The sequence below is a fragment of the Pogoniulus pusillus genome, chromosome 33, assembly GCF_015220805.1.
Source record: "Pogoniulus pusillus isolate bPogPus1 chromosome 33, bPogPus1.pri, whole genome shotgun sequence".
In the NCBI taxonomy this organism is placed as follows: domain Eukaryota; kingdom Metazoa; phylum Chordata; class Aves; order Piciformes; family Lybiidae; genus Pogoniulus; species Pogoniulus pusillus.
In genome coordinates, this window is record NC_087296.1 from 10500891 (window position 1) to 10527502 (window position 26612).

At 42.4% G+C, this 26612-nt stretch overlaps 1 protein-coding gene across 4 annotated transcripts in view; it reads left to right on the plus strand.

Annotated features, from left to right (window-relative positions):
• Nucleotides 1-26612, plus strand: part of NKAIN2 (sodium/potassium transporting ATPase interacting 2) — a 621679-nt gene that overhangs the window by 293701 nt on the left and 301366 nt on the right. For all 4 annotated transcript variants that reach the window (XR_010308140.1, XR_010308142.1, XR_010308141.1 and 1 more), the window contains one exon: nucleotides 24573-24653. Coding sequence is in view for 1 of the 4 variants with exons in the window: in XM_064170099.1 (XP_064026169.1) it covers nucleotides 24573-24653 (81 nt within the window). In the remaining 3 variants the exon portion in view is untranslated. The remainder of the gene's footprint in view (nucleotides 1-24572; nucleotides 24654-26612) is intronic.

Genomic DNA, 26612 nt, shown 5'->3' on the forward strand with positions numbered 1-26612 from the left:
TAGGTTGGACTGGATGATCTTGGAGGTCTCTTCTAACCTGATTGATTCTATGATTTTAAGAATATTTTCATTTACATAACTGTCTTTTAACAAATATTTGTCTGTGGAGGTGCCACAACCCTTGTGATAGAGCCTTAAAATATGTAGCTGTATGGATAATAGTTTTGGTGCTATCCAGTTGTGAAGTAAAACGAACCAAAGTTGGGGTTTTCTAACGCTTTCTACTTCCTAAAACTTAGTATATGTTCATTATATCTTTGGATGCCAGACATCCTATGCTTTACAGATCCAGTTTAGGGTCCATTTCTGACTTGTGCTCTAACATGCAGAGAGTGAAGGAATCAATCTAATCCTACAAGAGGTTTTGAATTTCCTGGATGGTAAATTATCTCTTTCTGCTGACACCCTGTTTGGAATAGGTTTGATATCAGAAGGCATATGGGAAAGAGCTGTAGACTTGCCACACCAAACAGATATTCTCACTCCAATCTGTCACAGCAGTGATTTATACATGCTGGCTACAGATCTTTTTGTGGAATGATTCTGAACAGTGCAATTCATGGCAGAGTCAAGAATTTAAAGGACTGGCATGTTTCTTAAGACCAGGATTCAGGACTTTCCTGTAGTTAAATAGATTTTCCCTTCTCTCTCTTTCATCAATACACATGTTGCACTGTGGGCTTTAGAAGGCTTAATTTCTGCAGGTTTATATATAGTGGTCTTTCAGTTTTTACAACAGAATAAGGTATTAAGACAAAAATCCCTACAGCATCAAAACAATTGCCCTGGCTTCTTTCTAGCAAGAGGTAAGGGATCACATCTGCAGTCTCCACTTGAGACCTTCTATAAGACTTGCCATTTATTAGTTTGAATGTCTGCAAGAATATCCCATGGGATAACTAAAATAAGATCCACTTCATTGCTTCCTAATACACCTTCAGCAGGCAAAGACATCAGCCCACTTAGAATGGCTCTGGGGTAAATGAAGAATGTGAGTTGGATATCCCAGCCTCACAACAGCCTCTTATGATGCTTCATCTCCTTTCTGCAGCATTCTCTTCTGAAATGAGTGCCATGGGAGTGTCATCACGACAACAGTTTCTCACTTAAACTAGGGGCAGACAAGGTTGCCGTAGAATGAATTCAGCTGCCAATGTTGGAGCTGGGCAGAGGACCAGGATGCACTATTCTTTGTTCCCAGGCAAATGTGGTCTCAGACTGGGTGAGACAAGTGAGTGTTCATAATGCCAAAGGGCAGAGAGTTCTAAGGATTCTGCTTTCCCTAATTGTGCCTTTTGCTACTCAGCTCAGTTAACACAATGAGTGTTTTCTCTGGCCCCAAGGTGAAGCCAGGTGGATACAGCTAAGCCAAGACGTTCCAATTGCTTTGGACCAGTACTGAGTGGTGGGGGAGAGTTAGTTTTCTAACGCTACAGCTAGAACTGTGTGCTAAGTCTCTGGCTGTTCTAGATTGACACCTTTTCATTTTAATGCCAAACTGCATTGTAGCTCTTTCCATTGCTTTTCTATGGAAGTGTGACTGTGCAGCTAAGAGATTGCAAATACAAGCTAATTGTTCTTTTCTCTTTCCTGCAATTTTATTAGTGTTCTGGGACAGATTCCAAGTGTCATGGAAGTTTTCTTAATCCTCCAGCTCTAATTTCTTGCTGACCACTACTGACCTGATAATGATACTCATGACATTTATATTTTTTTTCCTCTTGGAGTTTTATACTTATCTTTCTGGCTTTTGTCCCCAAGTGCTTATGTGAGGCACAGATCCTGTCTGCATTTTAGAGTTATCTCTTTCTTCTGTCAGTGAAATTACCCTTTTTATTCCTTAAAGATATGGCCATACTCTTCAATGACCTCTTGTGGTTTAGGTATTTGAACATTATCTTATTTACTTAACCTTTCTCTCCCTCTATTCTGAGACTTTTTTTGCTAAGTCTCTTTGCAGTATTAATATTCCTATCTTCCTTACCCTCCTTGCTTTAGAGATTCTCCTGTTTGTTCTCTGTATTGCTACTGCTATGGGATGCCTGTAATGAAGGAATTAGGGCAAAAGAATTTCTGACAATGAGGAGAGATGACCAGCAAAAAGCAGCAAGATTTGGGTAATCCACTGAAATTTCTTGTAGATGAAAGGACAGCAAAGCTTTTCTATGGGACTCTGTTTCTTTTGATGTAGCATCAAAGAGCAGGGACATATCTGCTGAATATTACTGAAATCCCAGCAGTGCATTTGCTCAGCAGCTGAAGTTCTAAAGGAGAATGAGGAAATAGAAATGAGTGGATTTGTTGAATGATTTACATAATGATAGTCAGGTTTGGCAGTGTTTACCCCCAAAGTTGTCTAGCATTTTCCATCACAGGACCTCCATACTTAACCTTTTTTTATGGTTAGAGATAAACCTTTCAGACAAAAGTTTTGCTGAAGTCTGTCTATAATTTTCCAGTTAAAACAATTCAGCCTGTCTGACTCATATGGATCAATGGAACTAAAAAGTAAACAGTTATTTTTGTTGTTTCTTTGGGGGTATTTGTTTGTTGTTAACCACTACATGATTGTTTTTTTCTTCTGCCAATTTGACATTTAACATGGAAAGAAAGAGGGAAGAGATGCCACAGGGCATTGTTTCAGGCTGTCACTTGTCCCCATTGCTAATTCATCTGGCTTTGTTTGCATGGGCAGTGATTTTGACTTAGGAAATGGCAGCAAACTCGAGGCAAGACAGCCAGCGTGCAGCCATCCCTCCTGCTACAGCTATGGTGCTGAGGGAGCAGGATCTGCTCCTGCTCAACAGACAACAGACGGGTGAACCCTGGGGGCTGCACGGGCACTCGTTCTGTCTGGTGCTTCTCCTGGCTCAGACAACTGGCAACTGTGCAGGATGGAGAACAAAGGAGACCATCCTTTCCTTGCACCAGGCACGGGGAGGAGGGGAAGGAAGCATTGTTCACTGGAAGGAAAGGGAGGAAGGCAAAGTACAGGAGCCTCTGGCCCATATAATCATAGAATCATCATCACAGAATCATAGAATGGCTTAAGCTGGATGGGACATTAAAGATCATCCGATTCCAACTCTCTGTCATGGTCACAAAAACCTCCTACTAGATCAGGCTGCTCAGAGCTAATTGTTGCTGGTGGGATGCTGCCTCCTGTGATTTTTGTTGACTTGATTGGCACAGAGCTGTTCTGAAAGGCTGAATCTCCAAAGTCACATATGCAGATCAGCATCTGCCTCTGTGTTCAAGGGTTTCTTCTTGTTTTCAGTGTTTCCTTTCAATAGGCTAGGATTGTTTATTATCATTGTGTGTTAATAGAAGACTCACCTGGGAGCTAAAAAGGCATTATCCTCCTGGTATGATCAGCTCATGTGCAGGACACTGATCAGCACACGTTATAAACAACGACTACCTGAGCGCTTAACGCCCACTACCCACAGCACGAGCACAGCTGTGAAAATATCTATATCCAGGCTTTTACATGCACTGCAACAAGAGTCTATTAAAGCTGCAAATGCAGTACCCAAGACTGGGAAAGTTGCAGATTTGAAGGCGCCTCTGTGACCTTTATTTAACCACCTGTGTTTTTGAATTATGCTACAGTCTTTAATTGCGTGATCAAAGCGAGCATCTCCTTATTAGTGCACAACATGAGTTTCTCTCACTAGTAATGAATAATGTGGTTGCCTTCAGCACTCCAGACACATTTGCAGCAGAAATTTTTCATCTCTAACATGGGACTAATAACTATTACCCTGCCCAGGCAGGGTCTTGGGAAGGTAATCCACACTCAGGATGTGCTCAGAAGCTGCAGTAAATCAGCTAACCTAAGAAAATCCACCAACTGAATGAGGATGATATTCAGTAAATAAAGCACAAGGCAGGACTGGATGATGAAGGTAAAAATAAGTATTGAATAGCAACATCCAGTGAACCTCTGCTGTGATACATAGAAAAATAATAGGATAATAGGACAAATGGGAATGGGTTTAAGCTGGGAGATTTAGACTGGATATTAGGAAGAAATTCTTTACAGTGAGGGTGGTGAAATGCTCGGAAAGGTTGCTCAGGGAGGTTGCGAGTGCCCCCTACCTGGAGGTGTTCAAAGACAAGTTGCATGAGGCCTTAAGCCAACTGGGCTAGTGGAAGATGTCCCTGCCCATGGGTGGAACTAGATGATCTTTAAGGTCCCTTCCAACCAAAACCATTCTATAAATCTATGAATTCAAGCAGTGAAACACTGGAACAGTTTGCCCAAGGAGGCCTTGGATTCCCTGTCCCTGAAGGTATTCAAGGCCAAGTTGGAGAGGGCCTTGAACAACATGATCTAGAGGAAGGTGTCCCTGCCCATGGAATGAGGATTTGAACTAGATGGTATTGAAGGTCATTTCCTTCTTTTTTACTATGCAGGAAATACATTATTGTGCTTGGTCAGTAAATTACTTTGGAAACATCCAAGTAATCAAGCAAGCATCATATTCTAAAGTAATTCAAGCATGAAATAAATGCATGAACTTTAGCTTCCATAGTCACAGTTGTTTTTTTTTTTTCAATGCTCAGAAAGTTTTCCTGCTGATCTTAAGGTAACAGCAATTAAAAAATGACAACATTTTCCCGCTGTGTGTTTCAATACTTATTTCTGTATGCCAGGAGGAGGATGCTCTTGATCTAGCACTCTAAAAAGGATTTGTAAAGTGGAAGAAACCTGTTCAGCTTCAATGTGTCTTACAGAATTTGGAATAATTCAGTCTGGTCTCTTCAAAATCCCATTATCTTTCCAACCAAACTTCTCAGTCTGTCATGCTGTTGTCTCCTGTCACAAAACTGTCATCACAGTCTCTCTGATGTGGTAATGCTGGGGCCACTGGTGAAGCTTCTTGGCTTAGCAGTACTTAGATTTTGCATGGCAAGCTCTGTTGCTGCAATGGAAGTCACACAGCTCTTCTGCCACAATGTGGGAGCTACCATGCCTTTCGTGACTAATGTCATCAAATGCCATCTTGGCATCTGGTCCTATTCCCACTCAGTTTGAAATATCAGCTCTTTATTCCCTCACTGTTGACCTTTCTTACTTCCTTATAATTCCTTGAGCTATCACCCTTTCAACAACCTGCTATTTTATTCCTCTTTTTTATTGGCTTCTGGAAAGTGCTGGGAAAGGATCTTTAAGTGCTGGGAAAGGGTCTGCAGCACTGTTTATCAAAATAATGGCTATGCTTTTCCATCTGAGCTGTGCTTAGGGTCACAATGTCAACAAATATCTGTAAGAATCTAAGAACCTGAGGAAAGGCTGTACTAGGAGGAACCCCTAAAAATCATCTTGCCCAATGACCCTCTAAAGGAAAGTAAAGCTGCCTGAGTTTACGTTTTGAGTCCGCTTTTGGACTGTATACTCCTACTGTTAGTTTTCTTCACAGTATTTGCTAGATCTCCTCATGTTGTTTCCCCATAGATTTGTTTCAGCTGGAAGAGTCGTCCAAGATCATTGAGTCCAACCCAAGAGCACCCCAGCCACTAAACCATGTCCCAAAGTGCCCATGCATGAAACAAGAAAGGTCTGCAGCATTTATGGCCTACCTGCCCATCAGGCTACACTACATACAACTACAATTATCACTAGGAGTTGAGATACCAACACATTAATCATAGGATGGTAGAGATTGGTAGGGACCTCTTAAGATTGTATTGATGGTGTAGGGCAAATTCATATGCATCTTGTACTTTGCAAATCAGTTTCATTTCCTCATATTCTCTAGATTTTTTTTAAAGACTCATTGAATGTAAAGATTAAATAATCTCATTAGATTCCAGTTTGTTGAATTAGGATGTCTATAATAAACACCTGCATCCAGTTATGGAGCCCCCATTACAAGAGGGATGTGGACGTGCTGGAGCGTGTCCAGAGCAGGGCCAGGAGGATGCTCAGAGGGCTGCAGCAGCTCTGCTATGAGGACAGACTGAGAGAGTTGGGGCTGTTCAGTCTGGAGAAGAGGAGGCTTCCAGGTGACCTTATTGTGGCCTTTCATTATCTGAAGGGGGCATACAAAAAGCTGGGAAGAGACTTTTTAGGCTGTCAGAGAGTACCTGGACTGGGGGGAATGGAGCAAATCTGGAGGTGGGTAGGTTTGGGCTGGATGCGAGGAGGAAGTTGTTGAGCATGAGAGTGGTGAGAGGCTGGAATGGGTTGCCCAGGAAGGTGGTTGAGGCCCCATCCCTGGAGGTGTTTAAGACCAGTGTAGATGAGTCTGTGTGCAGCCTGCTCTAGGGTAGGGTGTCCCTGCCCATGGCAGGGGGGTTTGAACTAGATGATCCTTGTGGTCCCTTCCAACTCCGACTGATTCTATGATTCCACAATATTGGGTCTAATTTTAGCTTGAAATAATGCCTGTGCTGAACAGGAGTTGTTTTCAGGTGATACATCCAAAGCGAGCTGGAGCGATATTTTCATAGCATTTTGTTACACTCCCCATGTATTTTAAAGATGGATTTGCAAAGAACTCCAGAACACTATACTCCAGTGAGTGTTTTTTATTTAAATCTCTTCCAACAAGTCCCCAGCCTTTGGGTCTTTCATTAATCACCAGTTTGTTGCAGAAAATAATCTTCTGATGTCGTAAATGTTTCCTGCCAGAACTATTTAAACTGGGTGCTTTCACCTCACAATCAGCACAATTTGTTTGTTTGTTTCATCACAGGCACTAAGTAATGTTTCTGTGATCCATTTTCCATTAAATTTCTCTTGAGAATGGGAAAATGACAGACTTTTTTTTTATGCCTGAAGAAATAATGTACTGGGTTTTTGTTTCTAGTAGCTACTCTGTGTTTTAAGGTTCACATTCCAAACAGCTGCGACTTCTTCTGTTACCTTTATACGTAGATCCAATTGTATTCTCTTTTAGTTGTTAGTTCTGATGCAGTTGTACTCTCCATGGAATTTTGTCACTCTGACTCACTCAAGAAGGGGGAAAATCATTTTGAAAAGAATGTGTTTCTTTATTAAGGTTTGTACCTGATAGCAACTGAAAAGAGAATGTTAAATGCTAGTTAAATTTCTGTGGGAGTGGTGTGACATCTCTGGAGGACACAATAGGGCTATTTAAAACATCTAAGCTGTATGTTGTCATGTAATAATCTGTTTGAATTCATAGATTCATAGAATGGTTTTGGTTGGAAGGGACCTTAAAGATCATCTAGTTCCACCCATGGGCAGGGACATCTTCCACTAGCCCAGTTGGCTTAAGGCCTCATGCAACTTGTCCTTGAACACCTCCAGGTAGGGGGCACTCACAACCTCCCTGAGCAACCTTTTCTGGCATTTCACCACCCTCACTGTAAAGAATTTCTCTCTAATATCTACTGTAAATCTGCTCTGCACAAGCTTCAATCCATTGCCTCTCAATGCGATCCAATTCCTGCGTTCATAAATCTGTCTTTCTTTCAAAATGCATAACATGAGTTGAAGTATTTTGGGGTAGTTTATTTGTCCTCTGAATTACTGGCATCTACTGCACAATACTTAAACTATATCACAGAATCACAGAATGTCAGGGGCTGAAAGGGAGCTCAAATGCTCATCCACTCCAACCCCCTGCCAGAGCAGGGTCACCTATATCAGATCACACAGAAATGCATCCAGGCAGGTTTTGAGTATCTCCACAACTTCCCTGGGCAGCCTGTTCCAGTGTTCTGTTACTCTCACAGTGAAAAAATTCCTCCTTACATTAACGTGAAACTTCCTATGCCTCAACTTCCACCCGTTGCCCCTTGTCCTGTCATCAGGCATCACCTAGCAGAGCCTGACTCCACCCTTCTGGCAGTCACCTTTACATCTTTATCAACACTGATGAGGTCTCCCCTCAGTCTCCTCCAAGCAGCAGAGCCCCATCTCCCTCAGGCTCTTCTCATAAGAGAGATGCTCCATTCTCTTAATCATCTTTGTGGCTCTGCACTGGACTCTCTCAAGCAGTTCTATGTCCCTCTTTACTGAGGGGCCCAGAGACAGACACAGTACTCCATATGAGGCCTCACTAGGTTGGAGTAGAGGGGCAGGAGAACATCTCTCAACCTACTACCTTTACCTGCCATACTCTGTATTTACTCTCGATAAAAGCCTTGTTCCTGAGTGTCTTATCTGTAAATACTGCTTGCTTTCCTTTTGCCTACCAGTGCCATGTCTTTATTTGTAAAAGAGATGTAAAAATGGTTTTGGCAAACCCCATCTTCAGTGAGTGCAAAAAAACCCAACCCTCCCAAAGATGTAGTTTATTAGTATCTCAGCACTAACATTTCTTCCTACAAAAGAAATGGTGCTTTCAGGGTTTTACAGGCTACCCATGTAAATCCTTTCTTTGGCATCTCTGCATGCTGAAGCTCTCCACCTCGCTGATAAGTAGGCAGCATGCCACTGAAGCAGATGGGCATAGCTGTAGAGAGCCAAAAGACAATGTATGTGCATCAAGTGTGGATGTTGGTGGCAGGCTTCCCAGCCAGTGATGTCTTAACGATTAAATGTCCCGAGTTTTTACATCTGTAGTTACAGAGATGCCAGCCTTACTCCTCAAAGGTGGTTGAAAATCTCTCCTGTTTTATTTTTTAAATCTAAAGAACTTCTTGAGAGTGGTTGGTTTAGAAGGTACTTTAAAAAAAGCAGCATAACAGTAAAGGAAATGATGATGATGATGATGATGATGATGATGATGATGATGATGATGATGACGACAGAATCATAAAATGCATGGCTTGGAAGAGACCTCTAGAGATCCCTGGTCCAAAATCCCTGCAGTCAGCAGGGACATCCTTAACAAGATCAGACTGCTCAGAGTCCCATCAAGCCTGACCTTGGCAGTCTCCAGGAATGGAGCATCCACCACCTCCCTGGGCAACCTGTTCCTGTGTTTTACCACCCTCATAGCAAAGAACTTCTTCCTAATGTCCAATCTAGATCTACCTTTCTCCAGTTTAAAGCCATTGCCTCTTGTCCTAGTGCTACAAGCACTTGTAAACAACTCTCATGTAATGCCTTTCTGGTACTGGAAGGCTGCTCTAAGGTCTCCCCAGAACCTTCTCTTGTCTAGGCTGAACAGCCCCAACTCTTTCAGCCTTTCTTCATAAGAGAGGTGCTTCAACCCTCTGATGATTTTTGTACCCCATGGGAGCATTGGGGTTGTTCAGGTTTGTGGTAAAGTTTTCCATCCCAAAACTGGCACTTGCTTTCATCTGAAACTGAGAGGCAGACTGGAGTTCCAGAGGGAGGAGAGTGAAAGCCTTGTTTAGGTGATCTGAGATATGTAGTGGAGAGAAGTAACAGGTACCTTCAGAGAAAGAAAATCAGATACAATCAGAAATGCAATTACAGTAATTTTAGCAAAAAAATTTGGAGGTTACATCGTGAATGAAAAAGAGTCAAAGGCATGAATAAGCAACATTAAGCTATTCTTTGATTGCAGCACACTTAAGGAAATAGATTTTGACCAGTCTATGTATATTAAAGGGCTGGACCACAAAATTACCTGATTGAATCATCAGTTGAGTCTCAGAACTGGACAATCCTATTGCATGTCTTATTTTTAACTAACTTTTTTTTTTTTTTTTGGATGGAGGTTGAAAGTGAAGGAAAATAAAGTTTCCTCAAGATACTCAAAGAGAAAGTGGGGGTTTTATTCTTTTTATTTTCTTTTCCTGAACAATACAGAGCCAAATATGCACACAGACCTCAGAAAATAACCTGGTGGTATTGGTAGATAGTAGGCTGAAGATGACCCAGAAATGTGCCCAGGTGGCCAAGAGAGCCAATGGCATCCTGGGCTGGATCAGGAACAGTGTGTACAATAGGACAAGTTAGGTTATTCTTTCCTTGTACTCAGCACTGGTCAGACCACACTTTGAGTGCTGTGTCCAGTTCTGGGCTCCTCAATTCCAGAGAGATGCTGAGATAATGCAGTGTGTCCAGAGAAGGGCAACAAAGCTGGTGAGGGGCCTGAAACACAGCCCTGTGAGGAGAGGCTGAGGGAGCTGGGGGTGTGCAGCCTGCAGAAGAGGAGGCTCAGGGCAGACCTCATTGCTCTCTACAATTACCCAAAAAGAGGCTGTAGCCAGGTGGGGTTGGGCTCTTCTCCCAGGCAAGCAGCAAGAGAACAAGGGGACACAGTCTCAAGCTGTGCCAGGGAAGGTCTATGCTGGATGTTAGGAGGAAGTTGTTGTCAGAGAGAGTGATTGGCATTGGAATGGGCTGCCCAGGGAGGTGGTGGAGTCAACATCCCTGGAGGTGTTCATGAAAAGCCTGGATGAGGCACTTAGTGCCATGGTCTGGTTGACTGGCTAGGGCTGGGTGCTAGGTTGGACTTGGATGATCTTGGAGGTCTCTTCCAATCTGGCTGATTCTATGAAGAAACCTTCCTGAAGAAGGGCATAACTCATCTAATAAACAAGATGTAATGTGTTCTGGTGATTTGAGTGAAGTCAGATATTGATTGATTGATGAATGAGGAAGATATTTTTAGCATAGTACTTCCTTTGAGTATAGGCAGTCTGCTTTCAATGTGAGATAAATATTTTTTTAAGACGCATCTGATGTTAAATTTTCCTGAGGAAATTAGAAAATGAAGTCCATTTTGCTTTTTATGCTCTTTTAGAAAGAGTGATGTTGGCTGTCTGCTTTTATTTTTTTATAGCTTCATAGTTCTCTTTTTTTTTTTATCTTTGTCTCATCAAATACATTCAAATCTTAAGAAGACTGGGAGAAAAAAAGCTAAATTGTATTAAAACATACTGACCTTGCCAATCAGATGTATCAGAAGGGAACAAGGGAAGGAGAATTTCTTGACTATGAGGGTGGTGGAACACTGGAGCAGGTCACCCAGGGATGTTGTTCTGCTCCCATCCCTGAAGATCTTCAGGGTCAGGCTAGATGAGTCTGTGAGCAACTCTATCTAGTTGGGGATGTCTCACTGCAGGGTGGTTGAACTAGATGACTTTTAAAGGTCCCTTCTTTCTATGATTCTAAGTGTGTTCTGTGTCTCTATCCCCTCCTTGTGTTTAATTCATGTCATTCAGGGAGTCAGTCACTCTCCTGGGCAGGGTGACAGTCTCACAGGTGTACCCTGCCAGCACAAAGACCAACCATGTTGGAAGAGACCTCCAAGCTCATCCAGTCCAACCTATTACCCAGCCCTGGCCAGTCAACCAGACCATGGCACTAAGTGTCTCATCCAGACTCTTCTTCAACACCTCCAGGGACAGTGACTCCATCTAACCCTGTACTTAACATACAATTTCATGAAGCTACTTTTTGTGCCCCTAGAACTTTGCTCCATCCACTCCAGCTTTCTTTAGCCTCCTAAACAAAGTTCAGTTAGCTCCATGGTGTCGTTGGTTCTAACGAGTTGTGCATAGCTGAAGTTGGAGGTGATGGCTCAGCAGATGTTCTGTATGTTTGTTACCCCCAAAGACTGGGAAGTGACCTTTGCAGTGCTACTTTCAAAACAGCCACCAACCTCCCAAAGCAGAGCTAGCAGCCACTGTCTTTGAAAGTCTGTGGAGTCTGCTCCCCTTGAAACACAAACTCCCTTGGTTCTTAGCCACCTCCCAGTTATTTTATATCATTTTCCCAAATTTTGGAGTACTCTCAGGATTTTTTGAAGATTTGTGCTCTAGAAAAGAATTCCAAAGTAAGGAAGCACATGATGGTCAGCACTTAATTTTCTGATGACCAATGTAGTTTAACTTTCAACTAAGTCCTTTAACATATGAATACCAAGGACACTCAAAGCCCTGTGAACTGCATGGCTAGGCTTCTCCCTCCTGTCTGCCCTGACTGTTAAGACATTAATGAAAGGAAAGAGAAGGGAGAAAACAATACCTGGGAAGCTGGATACAAGCCTCTCAATTTATCAGAAATACCTTGTTGTAAATGGCTTAGTTTTAGCAAAAAATTTGATGTATTCACTGGGGGGAGATGGATTCCCATTATAAATAGTTGCAGTTGGCACTCAAATACTGAGGCATCAATAAAAGAATCAAGATAAATGTCAGTAGAGTTCTGTTCCTAGCAACAGTATCTATTGATTTTATTTTCTGCATTCTGTTAAAAAATGAACACTGAAAGAATTCTGAGCATCCTGATTTGTGTGTTTAATAGGGAATTTAAATGGGCACAGCTGCTAAAAACTGCATTACAATAATCTATTCAATGACTGAATTATAATCAAGAGTTTTCTTTTTGCATGCTTCTGAAAAGGCCAGAGACACCAAGGAAACAGCCAATACATGTGGAGCTCCTCCACTATGCTGAGGTCTAAAGCAAATTATGGTTTCCCCTATTTCCAGTGAAAAGCCTTTCTCCTTTAGGTTACAGCCAAAATAGTTTGTTGAGTGGTTTTGTTTGCTTGTTTTAAAATGTTTATTTCATCTGGACAAAACCACTTTGCCTTCCTGGCTGCACGCTGGCCAGGTTAAGCACAAGGAGCAATGTTTCCACCCAGGTGTGATTAGGTTGCTTGTAAGGCTGCCTGAGGTGGAAAAGGGCCAAGAGAAGTGGTGCTCACCTGGTGAGGCTGGTTTCCCCTGTGTGAAATGCAAGTATATCGAGTGAGCACAGCACAGGGTCCACATGGAGAAGGTCAGAGGGACCTTGCCTGGATGGATGGGCAGAAGAGGCCAATGGGATGAGATTTAACAAGGCCAAGTGCAGGGTTCTGCACTTTGGCCACAACAACCCTGAGCAGCACTACAGGCTGGGGACAGAGTGGCTGGAGAATCTGATTGATTCTATGTTTCTAAGGGCTGCTACCCCACAGGGGCACTAGGCAGCCAATGATGGTTATTGAACTGCTTCTATCAGTGGAGCCTATCTGTAGAGTGGTGGTCTCTAGAGTGGGCAATGGCAGGGAGGGAGCAATGTCCCTACTTTCTAAAGTGATGTTCACCTATTAAAATCACAGAATGCTCTGGGTCAGAAGGGACCTCCAAAGGTCATCCAGTCCAACCCTTACTGCAGTATCAGAGGTGTCCTCAGCTAGATCCATGATTTCTGCTAGGCAGCTGAATATGAGCCAGCAGTGTGCCCAGGCAGCCAAGAGGGCCAATGGCATCCTGGCTTAAAATAAAAATGCTGTGGCCAGCAGGCGTAGGGAGGTGATTGTCCCCTTGGACTTGGCTTTGGTGAAGCCACACCTCGAGTTCTGTGTTCAAGTTTGGGCACTACAGTACAGGAGAGATGCAGAGGTGCTGGAGTGGGTCCAGAGGAGGGCAACAAAGCTGGGAAAGGGCCTAGAGAATAAACCTTATTAGGAGCAACTGAGGGAGCTGGCGATAGCTTGAAAATAGGAGGCTGAGGGGAGACTGCTGTCCACAGCTGCCAGAAGGTACATTGTAGAGAGGCTGGTGCTGGATTCTTCTCACAGGTAATTGGAGACAGAACAAGGGGGAATGGCCTCAAGCTGAGCCTGAGGAGGTTTAGATTGGACATTAGGAAAAAGTTTTTTCACTGAGAGAGTGGTCAGGAACTGGAATGAGCTGCCCAGGGAGGTGGTGGAGTTACCCACCCTGGATGTGTTTAAGGGTGTTTTGGATGTGGTGCTGAGGGCTATGGTTTAAAGTGGGTCTCGTAGTGTAGGGCTCTGGGTTGGACTTGGTGCTCCTGAGGGGCTTTGCCAACCTGCATGTGTCTGTGATTATTTAATTATTTTTATTAGGTTGCCCAGAGCCCTCTCAAGCCTCTGCAGTTACACAATCTGCTAGTGAGCATTTTCCCATGTACTGTTTAACAGCTTGGACAGACCTGGACATACAAGACGTGAGGAGGAAGTTCTTCACCATGATAGTGGTGAAAGCCTGGAATGAGTTGCCCAGTTAGATGGTTGAGGCCCCATCCCTGGAGGTGTTTAAGACCAGGCTGGATGAGGCTGTGGACAGCCTGATCTAGGGTAGGGTGTCCCTGTCTATGGCAGGGGGGTTGGAACTAGATGATCCTTGTGGTCCCTTCCAACCCTGACTGATTCTATGTTTCTATACAAACCCATTCCTCCATCTATCACTTCTGTGCTGAATGCATGGAATTTTTTGACAGCAAGTTCATCCCATAGTAAGAGTCACTGTGAGGTGAAACCCCAGATAAAGCAATAGCAGTTTATAGTAGCCAGTGATTTGTTCACATTTCTTTTTCCATTTGTAACCCATTGGTAAGATGTTCTTGGGTGCTATAAGTTACAGTGAATTTTTACAGATGCAATCTGGCAGTTTCCCCTAAGATACAATAATAAACAATATCCACAGAAGATTATTTGATGGATGCAATTTCTACATCAATCAGTATGCTGGAACTCTGAGGATCTTCAAGGCTTGAAATGCTCACTGTCTTAAAAACAGTCTAGAAAGCTGGCTCTGGAATAATTCTTTCAAAATGTTTCTAATTCTTGCATTGAGGAACCATTTCCAATGCATGATTTTCATTTTTTTAGATCATATACAGCATTAATTTCTAGTGCTAGCAGCTCTTGAGGGAGATTATGGTAGATTCATGTAGAAATTGAGGCAGGTGGTAGAAGAGAATCAAAAAACCACTATTTTAATGTTCACAATTGCTTTGACTAGCTCTAGCTATGTCTTAAACAGAGATACTACTGGAATTCTGATGCAAGGAAAGCCTTTTGAGCTCTATTTAAGTGAGAATTATCTGTATGTAATTTTCCTGTCACTTACATTCAATTAGTCACTTCTATTTTGAGATGCTATAATCCCTTCCAGGAACAAAAGAAAGAATGTTGCCAGAAAGGAAATGGACAAGTAACATAAGATGAAAAAATAGCAGTCCATCTGTGAATATATGCATGAATATATCTGCAGCTGGGTGGATACCTACTGCGCTGCAGTAAACTGAGTATTCAGGTATATGAAGTTACTTCCTGATGGTGTCTCACAACAAAGATGTGATCAAAGGTTACACAGGGGCTGAATGAAGAGTGAAGCCAGACCAATTAAATCATGAAGCTGGTGAGGGGCCTGGAACACAAACCCTATGAGGAGAGGCTGAGGGAGCTGGGGGTGTGCAGCCTGTAGAAGAGCAGGCTCAGAACAGAGCTCATTGCTGTCTACAACTACCTGAAGGGAGGCTGTAGCCAGGTGGGGTTGGGCTCTTCTCCCAGGCAACCAGCAATAGAACAAGGGGACACAGTCTCAAGTTGTGCCAGGGCAGGTCTAGTCTGGATTTTAGGAGGAAGTTGTTGTCAGAGAGAGTGATTGACATTGGAATGGGCTGCCCAGGGAGGTGGTGGAGTCACCATCCCTGCAGCTGTTCAGGAAGCCTGGATGAGGCACTTAGTTCCATGGTCTGGTTGACTGGGTGGGGCTGGGTGCTAGTTTGGATTGAATGAGCCTGGAGGTCTCTTCCAACCTGATTGGTTCTGTGACTCTATGAAAAAGATGAAATGCAGATATCCTGTTAAAATTTCTTCCTTAGTTTGCTTTCTTTAATGCACAAAATACACTTTTGTTAAAAGATCATGTGTCTCTTCCAACCTGGTTGATTCTATGGTTCTATAATTTTTTAACATATGGATGGAGAAATCTGAAAAAAAAATTAGAACAACTCAAAAAAGAAAAAAATACCAGAAGAAATAATTTGAGATTAGATAGACAAATTCTGTGCTATTATTTTTTAAAAGTGGCAGAAAAATATCAATTTTTAAAGAAAACTCTATATAAAGTAGCTGCTTAGTTACAGAATACTTTGATTTGGGAAGTCTAGAGATTTTGTAATGCCCTTGTGTAATGTGGTAGAGTAATGCTAAAATGCAAGTTCTGTGGCTTTGTATGTTTGCTTTTACATTTTGGACATTCATCCTTATGGCACCTCATGGAAACTGTATCTTTCTTCTGAAGGCTGCATGAATGGGGAGATAGGTCTCCTGAGTTGTTTATTGATTCTTGAAATGGAGTTTTATCATCCACTGTTTAGGGTAATATTGGAAGGTGGTAGAGTTGGTCACTGGAGCAGAAGCTGAAAGACGAATAAAAGAGATCATAGAATCAACCAGGTTGGAAGAGACCTCCAAGATCATCCAGTCCAACCTAGCACCCAGCCCTGTCCAATCAACCAGACTGTGGCACTAAGTGCCTCCTCCAGTCTTTTCTTTGACACCTTCAGAGACAGCAACTCCACCACCTCCCTGGGCAGCCCATTCCAATGCCAAGCACTCTCTCTGCCAACAACTTCCTCCTAACATCCAGCCTAGACCTCCACTGGTACTACTTGAGACTGTGTTCCCTTGTTCTGTTGCTGGTTGCCTGGCAGAAGAGACCAACCCCACCTGGCTACAGTGTCCTTTGAGGTAGTGGTATTCCAAAGCAGGTGCACGTTAGTGCTTCTCCCTGTCTTTTCTGCTAAGGAGCTCTGAATCCAAGGAACAGAAAATGAACAATGGAATGATTCAAGCTTAAACATTAGCAGACTATTGGTGTGAGCAAGAAACAAGAACCACGAGTTCTCAGGAAATGTTTTTTCTCAGCAGACTTTTGAGGCTGTTTTACACTGGTGATGATTAAATTGTTTTGTTTGGTTTTGTTTGTGTGGGAAAAAAGAGTGTACATCTGCATAGGGCACTGCTGCTATCTCATTTTTGATGTCACTAGTACAAGATTTTTAATGGCCTTTGTGACATTGGGAATTTTGCCTTGAAGCTTAGCTTTCCAAACAGCAAGGATGTAGTGATCTGAGAGACACTGAGAAATGAACCGAGCCCTGGAAGTGTTTTTTTCCTCTCAATTGACTGCAATGGGAATCTAAACACTGCTCAGAGGAGGACATCTGCATTGCAGACATCTAAATGTGGGCAGATGGGTACCACTGTGGCAGTTACTTGCTTTGTAGAAATCCAGCTTCTTGCTGTAGAAGGATTTTGAAGCTATGTCTTTGGGGAAAAAAAAAAAAAAAGAACGAAAGGTAAATCCCTGCTGCATGTCCTGGGCCTAGAATAATGATGGTGCACAAGAAAATGGAAACAAAATAGAAGACAAAACAAAAGGGAGCCCAGTGAGTCTCAGTACTGTGTCCAGTTCTCGGCTCTTCAATTCAAGAGAGATGTTGAGGTGCTGGAAAGTGTCCAGAGAAGGGCAACAAGGCTGGTGAAGGGCCTGGAACACAAACCCTATGAGGAGAGGCTGAGGGAGCTGGGGGTGTGCAGCCTAGAGAAGAGGAGGCTCAGGGCAGAGCTCATTGCTGTCTACAACTACCTGAAGGGAGGCTGTAACCAGGTGGGGTTGGTCTCTTCTCCCAGAAAACCAGCAACAGAACAAGGGGACACAGTCTCAAGTTGTGGCAGGGGAGGTCTCAGCTGGATGTTAGGAGGAAGTTGTTGGCAGAGAGAGTGATTGGCATTGGAATGGGCTGCCCAGGGAGGTGGTAGAGTCATCATCCCTGGAGGTGTTCAAGAAAAGCCTGGATGAGGCACTTAGTGCCATGGTCTGGTTGACTGGTTGGGGCTGAGTGATAGTTTGGACTGGGTGATTTTGGAGGTCTCTTCGAACCTGCTTGATTCTATGATTCTATGTTTCACTCAAGCTGTAACTCCCCGGCTATGAGTAGATACAGCAAATCCTGCCCATCATAGTAGTGTGTGCAGCTCTGGGCTGCCCTCAATCTATTTGTGGCCCAACCACAATGCACTTCAACTGTCTTCCAGACTTCTATGCTCACAAATCCTTCCCATACAAATCAAGGGGGAAATAGAGTTAATACACTTACATAAAATCAGGGCTTAAAACTGAGACAAAAGAGCTGGGAAATTTATGCATAGCCACTGGGAAGCCTCTGGGAAGAAATTTTAAGTAGCAGTTGCTTTCTGAATGCAGGCAGTGGTTGCTTAGGAGTCATAAAACCAATCCAATACTGGTTTTTGTTTGGTAGTGACCAGTTCTGGTGTGATTGACAGTTCAGCAGCTTTCAGACAGTTTTGGCAGAGGACACCAGTTATTAAAGTGTGATGTAAAGGAAGTGAAGTATCACAGAGGGAGCAAAGGGAAGTAGAAGATGTATATACATTTGTGACTGATGACATGCTGAGGAGCCAAGGACTTACAGTACTGAAGGGTTAATAAAAATTCCCTGGTGCACACAAACAGACAAACTAGATTGTTGTTGCAGTTTGAGATAGAAAAGTCCAACAGCTTAAAAATGGATTGTACAAAATCAATTCACATCTGCTTAGAAACAGAAACTCACAAAGATGGAGAGAGTTCTGACACTACAGCTGGGATTGGTTGATTAAAAATAAATAAGTAAAAAACAGCAACAAGAGCTCTAAGTCCTAATGATATGAAGAATTCAGCCAAGCAAAACTAGTGCAAAGTGCAGGCTGTGGCAATCAACAAGCAAGGAAAAAAAGTCCTGAGGATTATGTCGTTCTGCAAGAGCTTCCCAGTACATTTCAGAGTGTGAATGAGCATTTATTGAAGTTATACTGGTTGCACAAAGCCCTCTGCTGCCAGGAACAGTATTAATTGTTGTAAAGGCTGCTAGTTTCGGCCCTGAGCTCTCTCCTGTAGGTAACTGCTGGGCAGGAAAAGCTTTCATCTGGATCAGTGAAAGCAGTGTGGTTGCTCTTTTTGTTTAGCTGATGAGAGCATCAGTTCTGCTTTAAAACATCTGCTCCTCATGCATTCAATAACTACATCTCTCCTGGATGGGAGTTTGGTTCAGGATTTCTCTTTGGAGTCAGGCTGTGGTTTCTGCCCCTGCTCTATGCTGGAGGCTTTCCACTGAGGTGTGGATGCTGATGGATTTTAGATCTGGAATCTCCACCACAATGTGCTGTCCAAAATCTCATCAGCTCTAAGGGAGAAACTTCAGGCAATGGAAATGGGAAGGAAACAGCAAAATGCAGAGAGGAGATTAAATTAGAGAATAGTGCTTACTGAGTGGCCACATGAAGTCACCCTGTAGGCTGCTGGTGATGCTACTTCATCCCAGATGGACTTTTGCCCAGGGAAGTCTTTGTGAGGTCCTTTGCTAGTTCCCAGCAGGTGGAAATGAGGCTGAACACTTGCTCTGTGGTGATGAAGCATTTCAAACAGCCAGCACCACAGAAGGTTATAACAACCAAACCGTGGACACTGCTGTTGAGGAACAGCTGACTCTACCAGATAGTTGTTTTTTATTGCAGAGAGGCTTTTCCAAAGGCTAATCAGAGCTGTCAGCACCTCAGGGACTAGCTGAATGTTGTCAGTACATTGGCAAATAATGCCAAGCAGTCAGGATTCCACTTGTTACCATATTTGATGGAGAAAAGATAAGTTTGAAAATTCTAAGTGGTGCATCTTCACAGACAGAGGAAATCAGAGGGGAAACAACTGTAGAAGCAAAGAGAATGATAGCTGTGGACAGTTACATGTTACTGGAAAGAGCTACTCTTTCCAGACATGCTGGACTCAAGGTAATCATTTGAACAGCTCAAGTGCTGCTGCTTAGGTAGCATAAACTATTACATCTTTAATTATTATGGAAAATATGACAATTATCATTTTAGAAATGATTATTGTTTTTTTCTTGACCGGATCATGTAAAAGCCTTGGTATAATGTTTTGAGCTTTGGGAGAATCAGAAACTAAAGCTATGTACATAGTTGAAAAGAAGAAATCACTAATTGCAGGAAAAATCCAATTGCTTTGAATTGCACAAGGTAATATCTTAAAAGTCTGGAGCCCTTGTATCCTTCAGTCAATTGCAAATGTGATTGGAATTGACTCAGGTATCCCAAAAGAGTTTGGGAGCAAGAGAAATGCCTTGTAAAGCCCTCTGGAGGGAAGAAAAAAATGCCAGTTTTAAATGTTCAAACCTGTCCAAGCTGCTCACAATTTATACTCAAATTGTATGTGAACTATTTCTCCTTCAGGCAAAGTGACAAGAGTATTAGATGTGAGTTCTGATGACCAAGGTTCATATCAAAGGCAGTAGTGTGGTACCTGGGCCTTTGGTCTTGTGCCCTCAGGATCATTTTTCTGTTGGGTTATGGAATTAAGTCTAGTTTATTTGAGCTTCAGCTTTACTGTTAGTAAAATGGAGATAATGAGACTTAGTCAACTTGGAGAGAAGTCTGAAAAGGGTTGTATGGATTTGGAGCATTGTTACAAGCTTCATTGTTACACTTTTCAGTCTCCCATTCACTGTGCTGGATCAAGAACTGTCTGGATGGCCAAGCCCAGAGAGTGGTGGTGAATGGTGCCACATCCAGTTGGAAGCTGGCACTAGTGGTGTTCCCCAAGGATCAGTGCTGGGCACAGTCCTGTTCAAGCTCTTTATTGATGGTCTGGATGAGGGGATTGAGCCCTGCATCAGTAAGTTTACAGATGACACCAAGCTAGGAGCAGGTGTTGATCAGTTGGAAGGTAGGAGAAAGCCCTGCAGAGGGATCTGGACAGGCTGGATGGGTGGGCAGAGGCCAATGGGATGAGATTTAACAAGGCCAAATGCAGGGTTCTGCACTTTGGCTGCAACAATCCCAAGCAGCACTACAGGCTGAGGACAGAGTGGCTGAGAGCAACTAGGAACAAAGGAATTTGGGGGTACTGGTGGATTGTAGGCTGAAGATGAGCCAGCAGTGTGCCCAGGTGGTCAGGAGAGCCAATGGTATCCTGGGCTGGATCAGGAACAGTGTGGCCAGCAGGACAAGGGAGGTTATTCTTCCCTTATACTCAGCACTGGTCAGGCCACACCTTGAGTGCTGTGTCCAGTTCTGGGCTCCTCCATTCAAGAGAGATGTTGAGATACTGGAAAGTGTCCAAAGAAGGGTGACAAAGCTGGTGAAGGGTCTGGAACACAAACCCTATGAGGAGAGGCTGAGGAAGCTGGGGGTGTGCTGCCTGCAAAAGAGGAGGCTCAGGGCAGAGCTCATTGCTGTCTACAACTACCTGAAGGGAGGCTGTAGCCAGGTGGGGTTGGGCTCTTCTGCCAGGCAACCAGCAACAGAACAAGGGGACACAGTCTCAAGTTGTGGCAGGGGAGTTCTAGTCTGGATGTTAGGAGGAAGTTGTTGTCAGAGAGAGTGATTGGCATTGGAATGGGCTGCCCAGGGAGGTGGTGGAGTCACTGTCTCTGGCGGTGTTGAAGAAAAGCCTGGCTGAGGCACTTAGTGCCATGGTCTAGTTGACTGGTTGGGGCTGGGTGCTAGGTTGGACTGGCTGATCTTGGAGGTCTCTTCCAACCTGGTTGATTCTATGATTCATCTATGATTCATCCCTCAAGGAAAATGCCATCTGTGATGATTCATACAAATGTTCAACCTTGTAACTACACCACACTAAGTGCCAGTAACCTTTGCATATTGGCTACAGCTTTGCAAAATAGTGAGTACTTAAATCTTCAGTCTTAGCCTTCCAGTTGCACTTCTTTCCAAGTGTGGATTTCCTTAAAACCAATAAGCTGTCTTGTCACTGCTGTGCCTCCTGTCAGTATCTTCTGCTTCGCCAAGTGCGTGTTCATCAGGGTTCTTGTCTTGTGGATGTGTGAGTGCTGCAGCGTTGTGGTGGCTTCTGTCAGGTAATATAATTGTCCTGAACTCCCACATATGTCTAAAAAATACAGCTATAGCCCTCTGAAGAACTCTTCTAAAACGTGTTTCTAATTAGAAACATATAATAGAGAGCGCCAGAGGGATTTGTTCATTGTCACAGACATTCAGAGCTGAATTTCTGCAACAGTTTGCTGAAGCAGGCAGACAAGAGGCATTTGAGTGCATGTGTGATCCAGAGATAAGAGATGTACCAGATCTGAAGCATCTGAAATAAGAAGCAGTAGGAAGCAGAAGCATCCTTGTATTTTGAGACAATTATTCTCAGTGTTTATCCACAGAATTCAGGCAGCAAACACTTAAAATACCATCTCAAAAGGAAGCCATTTAAAACATGCTTTTAAAAGGCTTTTTTAAACCTTATCTGCAGTCCAGTAACAGTAGGTGCCTGTTAAAAGAGCGTATATAACAGTCAGATAACTTTGCCATTTTCTTGGTGGCACAGTGGACTGTGGAAAAGAGTTTTCCCTTCTTCATATAAACATATGGCTCGCTGCGGGGACAGGCACTCCCAAGGACCTTGGGGTGTTCTGCTTAATGTGCTGTGCATGGGGAGCTCACTAATCAGGTGTTGCTTAGCTATGATGGGCCAGACTGGATGATCTCAGAGGTCTTGTCCAACCTGGTTGATTCTGTGAACAGCCAGTCCAATGACACCTACCTTCCAGTGCTTCTCTCTCATCTTTTTTCCCCCTTCACGTTGACTGATAAAAGATGATCTTCTAAGTCTTTCTATATATGAGGTCTTAATAGAGTATCTCTTCCTGTATCTCGGTTCTAATTTGAATTCCAAGAGACTCAGATATATTTTGCTAGAACCAATAACAATTTCTAGAATGCCTTTCCCTCTTCCCCCTTCTTTCCCAAATGAAAAAGGAATTAGATGGATGGAGGAAAGGTATGCAGACCCAAACAAATAATCTCACTGTGATTTGGAAGTTCAATGGAGAAAAGTTTAACAATAAATAAAAGGTATCTGAGGTAGGGAAGTTACAAAGGTGTAGGGAAGGGAAAACAAGATACAAGACATGTAAATATACAACCAGATTTGGTGGCAATGGGTTTTGTCTGCCTCGTGGGTGATGGTGGCCATGCGGTAAGACAAAGAGCAGCAGGAAACAGGAATGGCGATGCTAGCAGGGAGGGAGGGAGTGCAGAGAGAGAGAAACCAGATGTCTCCCTGCTTTTATGGATCTTTAGACAGGAAGGGGGAGTGGGATAAACCATCACATGTTAGTGTTCAGACCTACCCTTTGGGAGGGGTCAAGACCACCACAGTGTCAGGTTGTGCCAGGGGAAGTATAGGCTGGATGTTAGGAAGAAGGTTCTTGCCAGAGAGAGTGCCTGGAGGTGTTCAAGAATAGCCTGGGTGAGGCACTTATTGCCATGGTCTAGTTGCTTGGCTAGAGCTGGGTGCTAGGTTGGACTGGATGAGCTTGGGGGTCTCTTCCAACCTGGTTGATTCTATGATTGTCATTCATGACAAACAATGGTTTGTCCTTTATTTCTTTTTTGGAAGGATGGGTAATCAAGAGTTTATTGTCTGCTTATCCAGAAGATGATATAGGACAAAAGTGTGCAGAAAACAGTGTTTGCTGAGCTGGAAAAATAGTTTATCAACATTTAATCAGTACAGATTGGAGAAAAAAACTACAAAACAAGAACAGGTCTTTAAATATTTGAGAGAAAAGGGTTGGCAATTTAACAGGAGGAGATAGCTCTCAGCTATGACAGGTGGGGGATTGTGTGGTGCCTTTGTTGCCTTTCACACATATGTAGTGCCATGGGTCTGTGGAATTAAATTAGCAAACATGGAGAATTGAACAGCTAGAGGACAGCTACAACAGGAATTAGGAAAAAAGCATTGGTAGATTCTAAGGCTTAATAGATGATGGAATAATTTGTCAAGGGACGTTCTTGAGCACAAATGGTAGATGAGAGTATCAATGGCAGGTCAAACATTATTATGCAGTATCCTCCAGCATGACAGCAGGGAAAATGTAGATTCCAGTCCTAGCACATAAGGTCTTATGAATACAGGAAAAAGAAGCAGAGTAAGCAAAGTAGTGGATAGAAGGAGAGAAACCATGTACGTCATTATTCACAATAGGTAGGTAAGCAAGAAATTTGGCAAGTGAGGAGAGACTGCTTAAGCACAAATACTTCTACACACTTTATCCCAAACCCCAATAAACTCAAATAAAGATACTGGGCAATTTAAAACAGCCTAGCAGTGAGGGCACTGTATAATTATGAACCATGTTTTGGAATGTCACAAAATGTGTAATACTAAATGCTTCTGTCATGACCAAACCCCCTCTTATTTTGTAGAAATACTGCAAAATTGTGTGTATATATATCTATATATGTTTATTTTCTTGAGGTTATATCACAGGGTCACAGGAGGTTAGGAGTTGGAATAGACCTCCATAGATCAAGTCCAACCCCCCTGCCAGAGCATCAAACAATATGGATAGGCAAAGTATTACAGAATCCAGTACCTGCTTCAGTTGGACTTTGTTATTTACTCAGTTATATGTGAATAACCACTTAATGCCATGGTTTGGTTGACTGGATAGGGCTGGGTGCTAGGTTGGAGTGGATGATCTTGGAGGTCTCTTCCAACCTGATTCTATGATCCTATGATAATATACAGCTCTGCAATTCCCACATGTAGCTGATATTACATGCTTCTCAATATTGCAGTGTTCTCCTTTTGAACTATAATAAGAGGTCCAGATTAGTCTCAAATTCAAATGTCAGATCAGCATCTGTTAGGTTTGTGGGTTTTTTCTCAGATACAGACTTTTTTGGTGCTACTAAGTGCTCACTAAGACTGTGCCTGTGAAAAGAAAGAATTCATTTTGTATTCTCTTTTACATGCAACATTTTTCTTCATATACACCATGTTTACAGTCTGATTTCAGCTTGGATTGAAAGAACTAAGTTTTTCTTGGTTGATAGTGGAATTATTAATGTGCCTTTTTTCTCTCTTCCTCCCTGCAGTATGCTGTCTGGCTGGTCCTTTGGGTTACATGGAACGTGTTTGTTATCTGCTTCTATTTGGAGGCTGGGGACCTTTCAAAGGTAATTTATTTCTGGATACATTTAAGCATCAGTTTGTTAACATGCATTGGTCCAAATGTCGTCTTCTGTTTGACTCATCCACTTATTGTTATTGGAATGAATATGGTGGAAATTTGGAGTAGTCTGGATTTGTTTGAAAGCTTTAATCTAGTTTTGGAGCATTCTGGATATGTCAGAAAGCTTTCATCTGGTTTTGGAGCATTCTGGATATGTTAGAAAGCTTTCATCTAGCTTTGGAGCATTCTGGATATCTTAGCTTTAGTCTGGTTTTGGAGTATTCTGGATATGTCAGAAAGCGTTCATCTAGCTTTGGAGCATTCTGGATATCTTAGCTTTAGTCTGGTTTTGGAGTATTCTGGATATGTCAGAAAGCTTTAATCTGGTTTTGGAGTATTCTGGATATGTTAGAAAGCTTTCATCTAGCTATGGAGCATTCTGGATATCTTAGCTTTAGACTGGTTTTGGACTATTCTGGATAGGTTAGCAAGCTTTCATCTGGTTTTGGAGTATTCTGGATATATTAGGAAGCTTTAATCTAGCTTTGGAGCATTCTGGATATGTTAGAAAGCTTTAGTCTAGTTTTGGAGCATTCTGGATATGTTAGAAAGCTTTCATCTAGCTATGGAGCATTCTGGATATCTTAGCTTTAGACTGGTTTTGGAGTATTCTGGATAGGTTAGCAAGCTTTCATCTGGTTTTGGAGTATTCTGGATATATTAGGAAGCTTTAATCTAGCTTTGGAGCATTCTGGATATGTTAGAAAGCTTTAGTCTAGTTTTGGAGTATTCTGGCTATGTTAGCTTTAATCTGTCTTTGGAATGTTCTGCATATGTTAGAAAGCTTTAATCTATCCAATGATGATACCTTCCTTTGCCCACAGCAATAGTGGTATGTACTAAGAAAAAAAGAACCCAAACCAACTGGTTTTGCCTGTCCATTAATTATGCAATGCAAATGTCACCTCTATGAGAGATATTGATGATTTCACTAACATGACAGATTATCATCTCAAGGATAATCAAGTGGGCTTTGTACTATTTAGCTTGCTGTTGTTCAGCTGAATTCCTATCAGGGCTCTTGTTTCCCCGCATAACAGTTGTAAATGAATAAAGGAGTCTTTCATGAAATGAAAATTTAACAAGATTGCCATTTGGCTACAGCAGAGTCTTTTAACTTGTGTTTCTGATAGGGCTGTTATTACTGAGTACTTCTAGTCAAAATCCATAAGGAAAAATAGATTTTTCTTAAGAATGACATATTTGTAGGGTTTTATTGATATTGTGAGTGATGACACATCAAGTGGCAGTTGGTGATGGACTCAAGCCAGTATCTCAAACCAAACTTCCTACTTTTTAAGGCATGCCCAGAAGGATGGCAATTGGAGGGATAAAAGATTATCAGTGGTGACATTTATTTTTGTTAATGAGCTTGAACTGAGCCTAAGTATTGCTGTCCATGTTGAGTTATGCTCGCAGTGCTGTGAACTGACCATCAAGGAGAATCCCATGTGAAAGAGATCACATTATCTTTTTGAGTCAGATATTTAATTGTTGATTAAAGGGAGTTTAGGCCAACTGTAAATTACAGATGCAATTCTCTGCTCCTTTGTGAGTCGCTGAGATGTTATGATGCAGAAAGTTAAATGCAATTACAGAGAGAAGAAATGAGGCAATGATATTTCCTTACCTTTATTTTCACTCAAATCACCCTCAAAGTATAAAGAGTAGTACAGACTGAGATATTTAATCCCCATGTTTTTTTTTTCAAAAGATGTTGATTTCTAAAGGATTAGAATTTCATTTCCTGATGGTGTAATTTTCCACAGGTAAAGCATTACATTTTCTTGGGTTTATATCTTCAGACAAGCCCAAATCTCATTAAAACCTTGGCAAAAAAAAAAAAAAAAAAAAAAAAAAAAAAAAAAAAAAAAAGCTACTAAAAGAAATTACATATATTATC